Below are 10,990 nucleotides of genomic sequence, written 5' to 3' on the forward strand. Positions count from 1 at the left end.
TAGCCTGTGTAAGGGATGATTTGGCTCTAGGCAAATACTCGCTATTATAGCAGCTCAGAATGGTAAATAGATGCTGCCAAATGTCAGGGCTAAAGAAAAATCTCCTACAGAGAGGCTTAGGCTGATAGGCTTTAAAAGGCTTAAATATGCAGCTTTCTAAAAGAGACCAGTCAAAAAAAAAATAAACAAATATTCATTTTAGAATGCCTCAATTTACTGTTAAATAAAATTTTTCTAGAACTAGTTTATATATATTACAAAATATCATAAACACTTTATTTCACATTCGTTGTGTTGTAAAAATATTTTAAGAATATTTTAGGTAAATAGAATATTTAAATTTGGTGTATTTAAATATTTAGTATATATTTAGTAATATAGTATATTAGTATTTAAATATTTAATATATTTGGTGTATTTAAATAGAATATTTAAATTTGGTATATTGGTTGTGTTGTAAGAATATTTTAAGAATATTTTAGGTAAATTTTGATTAATTTTACCTTTTTAAATTAAAACTGAGAGGGTGGGAGGGAGGTGGAAATAATGATACCCAAGACTTTTTACTTTACCAATAATAAAGAAGTTTAAAATAATTTTCTAAACAAACATTAAAAATTAAATGTAATGTCAATTCACCCGTCATAGATGAAGCAACCCTTAATCAGGTCCCAGTTTGCTTGTACCTACAAAGATGACGTGATGACTGAGAAGAAGGATCAGCACTTCTTCAGTAGGAGCCAAATCCCGACTTGCATACATCCAGCACCAAAACAAATGCTTGCTCTCTGTTTAGAAGCTGAGACTTTTGCAGGTAAACTGAATTATGTTTGAGTGAATGAGAAAATTTTATTCCTGATTTTTCAGGTCTTATACCTGTTGATTTTTATCAAACTACTACATCAATCTTTATTAAAAGTCAAATGTAAAGGATTTTTTCAAGAAAAAACAAAACTGAGGGTTTAATAGCTTTGCACAAGTTACAATCGGTAAAAACTGATCTAGAATATTTTTTAGTCTATGCTATGTGAGATAAGTGCTTTGAAATTAGCAGTATAGATTGTAAATGATTTCTTTTTTATTGCCATCATAATCTCCAAATAAATTTTAACCAAACAGTAAGGTTTCTTTTTACCTATTTTACAGAGATGACCTAACGCTTGCGGGAAATTTATATATTGAATGGGAAAATTATGGCTAGTTGTTAAATTTACTTTTAAACAATAACACATTACAAGATGTGTATTATATAAATCACTGTTAGGACATAAATGTATTAATCCTTTGCAACATTTTGATCTTTGTATATAAACTTATTTCCTGAAGTTGTTGATGGTTACATTTATACATGTGTAATGTCATTTTAAAATTTAATGGTGAAGTGGCTATGTTTAGGTTTGTTTATAGTTGTTGGCTAGTTGATGGCCAGTCAAATTATTTTTATTCATTTTATTTAAGAAAGCACTCTCTTGCTAAAAATACATGACCTTTTATGCCATTTAAATCCGAGGAATATCCTGGCTAACTACTTTAGGAGTAATAACTTTTTTTCCTTCCCAAAATATTTTATTCTCTTGCACGATAGAAGGTGTAAAGTCACCTCCTGAAAGACCAGCACTTGGAACCAGTTCTGGAAATGTTCATTGGAATGGAAGTAAAAGTGAAAAAGCAAAAAGTTGTCCGCCAAGAAACAAGAGCTCAAAGAGGAAACACATGGATCTGAATAGTGAGAAAGTCATCTGCAATAATGAAAATGAGCCACCTCAGTACACCAATATTAAGAGACCCAAGATATCAAACATACTACAGGAGAAATTGGACAGCAAACTAGATGGAGCAGCAAAAAGCAACAAGGCTACAGCCAAGAATAAATTGATTGTTGGTCAGAAAAAGTTAACTGACTTTTTTAGACTATGAATCTTTTATTTTTATTTTGATGTGTATATAGTAAATTTACTATTCCATAATAAACATTGTACATCTTGAAAGAACAAGATAACCGGTGCATTAACACATTTTGGCTTCACAGTGTCCAAATATATTAAAGTAGGTTACACATATTATTCATTAGACAAATATAGTGACAAGTCTTGATTGTACAGAATTCTCTATTTCAGTAACAATACATCATAACTATTACAACTAGGTCATCTAGTGAAAATGTCAATCATGTTTCCCTCTACTTTGAAATACAGATAGAAGTATTTAGATGTAAATATATAGCAATACCAAAAGCACTGTAACTTCAAGTTTCATTAAATTGGCAACCAATACTTCTTCAGAGAAGAGGCCAACAGTTTTCAAACTTGCCAACAAGGTCGATAGACTCTTCCCAACATACACCTGAGCACTGAAGAAAAAATTTTTTTACTCTTTTTATATTCTATGTTGAAATATTTTTTCTGTGGAAAAATACACATATACTTACTGTCAAAATCTCTCCTTCCTATAGGAAATTTAGCTGAGTTTTCTTCATCCCCGGTCTCTCTCCTTTTCTGTATTGATTCAATATTCTGAATTTCAGTGTCAGCTGGAAAAGCCATAGATCCTTTCAATGCAAGATAAGGTAGCTGTTTTATACCTAGGTTCAGTGGCAAACCATGGCTTATGAAATTGTGTTTGGAACCTATATTCTGAAGTAAGAAAAAAAGATTTAAATTTTAAAGACACAATGTTAACATTATGTTTAGTTTTTTGTTTTTTTTTTTCTTTTTCCCCATTCAGAACAAAGGTATTGTAACAGACAGTCATTTAAAAGACGTACAATGCCACACATTGGAACTTTGTCTAAGCCACCTTAAAATCAAAGTGCATGTCAAAATAATGTGGATGATCAGCTTAATTTCAGTTTAGTTATTCAGTGGGACTGAAACCATCTTGGTATGTGTGGCTAGTCCTGTTGACATTCTAAGATATATTTTTAGTACAGAATGGGCAAAATTTTCAAACAATGATATCTAAATAAAAGTAGACTGATATTTTCTTACAGATTATGACCACCTGGAATCCTGATGAAAATCAGGTAATTTGTTTAGTTTCCCAAACTCAGATTTAGGTGACTAACATTAGATACTTATATTTGAAAACTTAGTATTCAGTAATTGCATGATCTTGTAACTGAAACCATCCACCACAACATTCTTTTAAATTGTAAATTTTTAACCCTTTTAAAAGGACTATAAATTGAGCTTTTATTCATGTTTTAGAGTTCAATAAAAAATGGAAACTCACTAAGAATTTTGGGTTTCTGTCTTCCTCTTCATCCAGAAAGCTGCTGTCCTCCATCTTGTAGTGCTCAAGAGTAGGTATAGTCTCTGTCTTCTCTGTTTTACCTTCATTCCAAAGAGCTTTTCCTATATTGAATGCATTTAGTATCATATCATCATCTTCTACCTTTCTAATAGACTTCGAAACTGAAAGTAAAAAACCTTGAGAAAAGAGAGAGAAAATTAGTATTAATATGTAGGATGAAATATGCATTCTTAGTTGTTTAATGTTTGCATAGAAGTTAAGCAGGTTTAAGATATTATTTAAGAAAGGTGTCCTTTGTAAATTAATGTGTTCTCCAATCCTGTCTACCTTTATATATTTTATAGATTGAATAGAAACCACTTCAGTGGCTTATGAGTTCACCCTGTATAAATGACTCATTATAAAGAGGCTAACCTTTTGAATAGCATTTGTAATGCCATATATTGGTTAGAACTACTTAAGTATGGGTATTTTTTACCATGGATTATTAGCTCCTTTGTAGACTTTCAGAACAGTACAGATTAGTAGTTCCTTTTAATGGATCAATTTTAGCAAAATTCACAGGATACCATAATCTCTACACATGCTCTTTTTAAATCAGGCCTTACTTTTCACTTAAGGCAGTTTTAGAAAAGAACTAATTTACACATGTAAGAAGGAGGGTCAGCAAAGTAACTTGTTTTGTTTTAAACCCTGGTCTACTCTATTTTAAAGTGAAATTGATTTTCAAATCTTCTTGGGAAAAGAGTTGAAAAAAACTTTGAAGGTAGCAATGATTTAAAATACTACCATTGTCTTAATACAGGCAAAGCTGAAACCTTTAACTTGTGTTCAGTAAATTGTGTACCTTTTTATCTGAAGATCTAGCTGGCAGTCCTCACTCATTGCTGATCCATGTATTTGCAGAGTTTGGAGGCAGTTTCCCATCTGAAAGGATCAGCTGGGAACACCAATAGGTTAGTACCCAGATCATAATTTCAGATGTTCCTCCCTCTCCCACTCCAGATAGAAACTTCAATTTTTGCCTCACAGACTCTTCCAGATTGAATGCTCTATTATCCCCTCCTGTGTTTAGAAACACGATAAAGGTCTATGGAAAGAAATTTCTGTGGAGATTCCTCCACATTTTGCTATTTGAGGGAAAGCATTTGTCCCCCACATGGGGAAAGTGTAAGGGGCCTGCCCAGACCTAGCAGATCCCTAAGGGATCTATTTGATGCTAGGGCCATCTGCACAGTGACCTTGTACCTCTGGACTAGTTCTAGACTAGTACCTCTGGACTAGTTTATCCACCTTGTGCGGATCTGCGGGTCCTGAACCCAGGCCCGTAGGCCACTGCTGCATCCCCAACACCACTGGATGGCTATAGTAATGACAGGAGAATTGGGAGCCCTAAGGCCCTGCACTCCACCAAACATACTACCCACAGGGATCTGACTGGAGTTGCTCCAGAGTCCCTGATTGGGCTGGTTACACTTCTAAACTAGAGAGAGAAACAGGAAGTTGTCTGTGCAACAAGGTGGATTCTGGGTGGGTGCTGCAGCTGCAGACCTTCTTATTCAATACCTGACTTTCGGTCTCATCTCCAGTTCCTGACTTTAACCCTGCCCTGTACCTGGCGTCTGCCCTCAGCCTCGTTCTGGTCACAGAACTCTGTCAGCCTGGTTTTGACTGCTCCAGCTCCGACCTTATGCTACTGACCCTCAGCTTTGGCTTGTGATTCCTGTTTGACCCCCAGCTCTGACTTTTGCCCCATGGCTCCTGTCTTTGGACTGCCCATTGGCCTATGGTTCCTGAACACTGCACTGAATGGCAGGCTGGCCTACCTATGTCCAGGTCATTGTGCCAGTCTTAAACAAGCTCTGACACACCCTTACTCCAGTCTTTAAGAGGTATCTGCATGCACATGGCACACAGGTAGTCAGAGCAACTTACCAAACCATCAGGAAACTGTCCAAGCAGCTGAGTAAACAAAAAATGAGCACCTCCCACTTCCCAATTTCTCTTTAATATTTACTTCTTTGCTTACTTTTTTAATATATAACCCCACTTTTTATATTTAGCAAAAATTCACTTTTGCATCAAACCCTTTTTGTGGTTTCTTTCACTGACACTTTTTCTTTATCAGCAGGTATCTTCTGATATTTTCCACAGGCAGACTCTCCACCATTGACTGGCACCAAAGAGGGACCTGGACTAGTGCCTGTCTTTATTCCAGCCAATTATAATAAATGTCATCAGAGATTCATGAAAACTTACTTAAAAATAGAAGTTTACCAAATGCTTTCAATCTCAAGCAAACAAAAAAGTTCATGTTTTGGATCCATTTGAACCAGTTTGAACAAAATAGCAGGCTCCTCTCTTTGCTCTCTTGTGGCCAGCATGAAATCCTAAAGCTATAATCCATCCTTGCATGGCTGAGGGAGGAAGGAAGATAGGCTTTGGCTTGGGTTGAACCTTTTTAAGAAAATAAAAAAAACACTTTTTATCTATGAGTTGGGAAGGGCACTTTCCTTTCCTCGTTGCTGTTACTAAGGACTCTACAGTTGCTATTGTTTAGGGAGGGCGGGGGGAGTCCTATTATCTAAAAACTAGGGCGTACGCTGTCACCAAAATGAATGCCAATTTTTTTTATGGGCTAAAAGACCTAAGACTGCCTCCTTGGTTAACTGCTAAAACAAAGCTGTCAGTTGAGGGAAGACCAAAAATACAACCCTTGGTCCCTTTTAAAATTCAGCAGTGTCTGTCTGATAATTGAAGAAAATGGAACATGCTCATTAGGGTCTCCAACTCACATTACAAAAAGCATAATTGCTATACATGGCTGTAGAATCAGGTAAAATCATAAACTCTGGTCAGTACAGACCATAGAGAGCATACTTAGCTTTTCCAGATTTGGAGTAGCTTCCATGGCTGCAGAGCCTGAGCACAAGGTAGCTTCTGTCATTCTGCAGCCTCACAAATTCAATGGGTGCATCTGTGCCCAATGTATCTAGGTGTTCACAATCTAAATAAAATGCATATTTTTCCTTTTAGGCTTCAAATACTCCACTTCTGGCAGAAAACTAAAATGTTTTAAATTATGATAACTAAATTCATATTATAAATTGCTGCCTAAAATCTTGTCTGTTATCAATTGGCCTTTTCTTTTCACTTAATATTAACTTAGTTCTTTTTAGTACTGTTTACATCAGTAATTTACCGTTATTTTAAGTAACTCCTCCTGCTTTTACATGGAATCGTGTTACTGTGAAATCGGACAATCTAAAATCTGATGTGAAATGCAAAAGTAAATAAATTTGGTCAATGACACTTAATATGGCTGAAACTTATCTTTTATTCTGTTTGCATTCCTATAAAAATAAATATTTAGTATACATTTTGTTTCCGTAAGTTAGTTTTTATTCATTTTTCATTCATTCAGTAAGTTAGTTCTTAATTTTCATTTCTGAGCTTTTGAGCCTAATAAGCACTGTCTGTTTCTGAGCAATAAATAAAACCAGGTAAACTTTTTCTGTTTTTTACAGAGTTTTTTTAAGACTTAAATGAAATGAAAAGCAATAAACAGTATAGTGTGACATACTGTTGAATGAATATTTAAATATTAAAAAATTACTGAATTTTAGAATGTAGTGCCAAAATCCCTGTTCAGTGATCATTTCTACATTAGCATACTGTTTTTCAGTTATCCTTCCTTAGCCACTAACATTGGTTTTTGCTCCATATTCAGAGTTAATGGTCTGTTTTTATAGAGTTATGATTTTATTAATCTTGAGCATGCTATAGAAAATTGTTTGCATTTAATATTTTCCTCTTAAGTTATATTTTGTCTCAGTTTTACCAACACTTCTCATCTTTTTTTTTTTTAAATGGCAACAGCTGCCTCTTGTTAGTGCCATCTAGATTCTCCTGTGGCACTATATTCTGGATGAAGTTCATCCCTGTGCAAAGAGCCCCACACAAGGCCTATTTTTTCCACAGGACTTGTGCTGTACCGCTGCATGTGGGTGAATTTCACCCTGTGTGTACCTACTCTTAAGTGTAGATCTGGACGTCTTTTGTTCAGCACTGAAGGAAGATAGTAAAATCTGAATAGTATGCAGTGTACTGCATTTGCCTGCACATGTTGCCACTAGAAGCTTCAAAGGGGTATTCAAGTGTTTTCTGCCACTCATTATTCTTAAGAGGAAATTGAAGATCTCAACCAGAGGGTATAAAACTTGGTGTACACGTTTATTTCTGAATGAAGAAGTTGTACAGTAAGAGAGAAACAATTATTGGGTTAGATCACTTATTGAATTTCTTTTAACTGGCTCTTCCTAGGCATGATTACTAAAGGAAAAACTCCATAGTTGGGTAAAAATGGAGGAGGCTTCAACTATAGGAAAGTTTTCTGAGCTTGATGTTTAGTTTATTCTGAAGCAAGCACAGAACAACTATAGCATTATCTTGCTCCTTCCCCTGACACACAGCATGACATCATGAAGCTGTTTTGATAGGTGTTATCCTTATTTGTTTTAGAAGATCTCAGAAATTCAAACCATCTTGCTATAAAACTGTACAATCCAGAAAGTTTCCAGATAGAGTCAAGCCAAAGGGTCTAGTTTGGCTCTATGAGCCAAAACATGAGCTGAACCATTTGAGCTGACTAGCCAAATACAAAAAGAAAATACATAAGTTGAATATATAAATATATATAACGTCACAGTGGCTGACAAGGAATAATGAGAAAAGTATTTAACTATCTTGGCTTTTCCTTGGCTCATCTTTATTTATGGATGAAGAGCTGAATCAGAACCAGATTGTAACTTTCAATAATTTTCCTACCTCTAGTTTCTTGGCATTTAAAAGTAGAAATTTGTGGGATTTATTTCTGCAACTATTATAGAGATCTTAGAGAGGATTTTTTTATTTACGCTTCCCCATGCCTTTGCATTAAACCATACTTACCAGTGTTCCCATCCATCTTCTGGAACAATCCACAAATGTCTCCTTGGAACCTGAGGAGATGACCTCCAAGATCTTGCTAGTGGACAAGCCAATATCATCCAGTACCTCATCTGGCAGACAAGCTACAGTGAAAACTGGCACAAAGAAGACTGCACCGAAAAGCAACCAGGTACCATCACTTCGGCACAAAAGATGACTCCTGCGTCAACAACATCAAAACAGGAACTAAGCACCTCTGGTATCGAAGTCTGGCATCAAAAGGGGCTGGTCTGAATGCACAGGCACCAGGTAGAGCTTGGTGTCCTTCTATAATGACAGACCATCCAGAGCCTCTGGAGAGAAATCGATCAGGCCTCATACAGTGTTGAGGGCTTGGGATAAGGAGCAGCCTACAGTGACACAAATCATGAATCTGGTCATGCACCTCTCAGCATCAACAGTGAACACAGAGAATGAGTCGGGGAGAACTGGAACCACCATTGGTGCTGAAACACCTGCCAGTATCTGTGACAGAGGCCCATTAGTACCAGTGGGCAAAGGTTCTTTACAAGCAACTCCTATATCAGACCTGACAAACTCACTCCATCTAATACACTACTTTCCTGGAATTTATCGAGGAAAGGTGGTAGGTGAGGTCTCTACTGAAAGCTTATAATTCAACGATATTCATAATCATTGTGAGATGTGTGTATGGGAAATATTTTAGGAATAATGTAACTACATTGAAAACTGTGCCTTATGGTCCTTGGAATAAAAGTTAGTCATCAGAAAATCATATGTCTCAGTGATGGTCTGTTCAAGTGGGAAGGAGTTGTCACCCTTCCCTAGAACTGCTGATATAATGCAAGGTTCCATTGTCTACCGTTGCCTCATCTCAGAACAGTCAATGGAAAACTATCAAAGACAACTCCAAATAATCAAAACCACCTGGAGGTTAATAGGAACATTATAAGAGGCTGGGGATGACCCTGTCTGTGAATAAAGGCAAAAGACTGATCCAGTATATGAGGTCAAGAAAGACACTTTGCATCATTTACTGAGAAGACATATTGTTGAACAGGTGTTTTTCATGAAGGTTTGGAACCTGGTTCCTGTGAAGCTAGCCAGCTCTGCAACCAGCTGAACTCTGAAGGGAAAACCTACTTCATTGGATAGGAAAAAGTAACTATTAATAAGTGTAGGCCCTACTTCGTGTTTTATTATTTTGTTTTGTGTTACAACCATTTATTTCTGTCATTCTTTTGTTTCCAGTGGAACCTCTATTTTTTTAAATAAATATTTTATTATAAGTGCTCATAAGTGCTGTGTGTTGTACAGTAGCAGTGATTTAAGGTAAAACCGGGGTATACTATTCCTTTGAGAGCTGAGGATCTGGGATTTCTGTGAGTAGCCAGTGTCGGGCTAGATACCTAGCACAGGGGAATGCTTCAAGGGGACTTGTCAATCAGCAAGGAGAAGAAAGGGCTGGCATAATCCTGAGGAGAGTGGTTGAGTGGCTGTTAAGCTGGTGGTGTTAGGGAGCTAATACCCAGCTATCACAGGCAAGAAGTTAGAGGAAGGGGGTAACAAGGTGACACACAGTCCTGGGTACCCCGAGAACCATAGCGGTACCAGGACAGATGCCAGTACCAAGACCCGCTCTATGCTGCATCACTGCTTGTGGAGATCCACATCTCTACACCATCACTGGAGCATACATTCTCCCCATATTCAAGTAGAGTACCCTCTCCCAGGAGGTCAGTGGTTGACCCCATGGAAAGGTCTGCTTGCTTCCCCTACAGAGCTGCACCACAACTGGCTCATTGGGGCTGATGCTTGATTGGCCAACCACTCAATGAATCAACCATACTTGTATGGTATGCAACAATGGCCCTAATTGTGTTACTGGGATCCACTATCTCATGCATCAAGAGGTTGGTTTCACACCGCAGTTGAGGAAGAAGACAGGATCACTCCAAGGTATCGGGAAGAATTTGTTCCAGTGGCAGAGCAGCACCAGTGCCCCATATTGCCACCAAAGGCCTTTTGTGATGAATTGGCATCCTTGGCATTAGGACCAGTGCCTGATGATGATCAATCATTTCAGGAGGACCATGTGAAGGCTCCTGACACTCTAAAGATAGAGATCACAGCAATATCAGAAAAAAGAAAAGGAGTACTTGTGGCACCTTAGAGACTAACCAATTTATTTGAGCATAAGCTTTCGTGAGCTACAGCTCACTTCATCGGATGCATACTGTGGAAACTGCAGAAGACATTATATACACAGAGACCATGAAACAATACCTCCTCCCACCCCACTCTCCTGCTGGTAGTGGGAGGAGGTATTGTTTCAAGGTCTCTGTGTATATAAAGTCTTCTGCAGTTTCCACAGTATGCATCCGATGAAGTGAGCTGTAGCTCACGAAAGCTTATGCTCAAATAAATTGGTTAGTCTCTAAGGTGCCACAAGTACTCCTTTTCTTTTTGCGAATACAGACTAACACGGCTGTTACTCTGAAACCTAGCAATATCAGAGAAATCCCATGAGATATTTGATTTTTTATAAGCTTCTGGTCCAGCCAGGATCGTGTTTTCCACAAATGAGGAACTGCTGGACCTTGCTAAGGCTTTATGGCAGATTCTGTCCCCAATGACACCTACTGCAAAGTAGGTAGAGAAGAGATACCAAGTACTTCCAGCAGGATTTGAGTACTTACCCCAGCCAGGCTTCTTAAGTTATGTCAGCGGTACAAGAGAAATTGAAATTAAGCAAGAATACCCCAAGGTCAAGGAGGACTCCAAATGG

General features: G+C 37.3%; 2 protein-coding genes across 4 annotated transcripts in view; one reads left to right on the top strand and one right to left on the bottom strand.

The window, feature by feature from the left end:
• Positions 1–3,347, top strand: part of PARPBP (PARP1 binding protein) — a 91,256-nt gene extending 87,909 nt beyond the window's left edge. For 2 of the 3 annotated variants that reach the window (XM_077828439.1, XM_077828456.1), the window contains 2 exons: positions 649–814; positions 1,586–3,347. In XM_077828439.1, coding sequence (XP_077684565.1) covers positions 649–814; positions 1,586–1,917 — 498 coding nt within the window. In that variant the 3' untranslated portion in view covers positions 1,918–3,347. The remainder of the gene's footprint in view (positions 1–648; positions 815–1,585) is intronic. The other variant, XM_077828449.1, reaches the window with a different exon arrangement.
• PMCH (pro-melanin concentrating hormone) lies at positions 2,301–3,480 on the bottom strand. The gene is made up of 3 exons (XM_077828471.1): positions 3,232–3,480; positions 2,429–2,633; positions 2,301–2,350 (listed from the first exon to the last, which is right to left on the bottom strand). Exons 1-3 carry the CDS (start codon positions 3,478–3,480, stop codon positions 2,301–2,303), a joined length of 504 nt encoding a protein of 167 aa, XP_077684597.1.
• Positions 3,481–10,990: the final 7,510 nt, after the last annotated feature.

This window comes from Eretmochelys imbricata, chromosome 1 (genome assembly GCF_965152235.1).
Source record: "Eretmochelys imbricata isolate rEreImb1 chromosome 1, rEreImb1.hap1, whole genome shotgun sequence".
NCBI classification, from domain to species: Eukaryota; Metazoa; Chordata; order Testudines; family Cheloniidae; genus Eretmochelys; species Eretmochelys imbricata.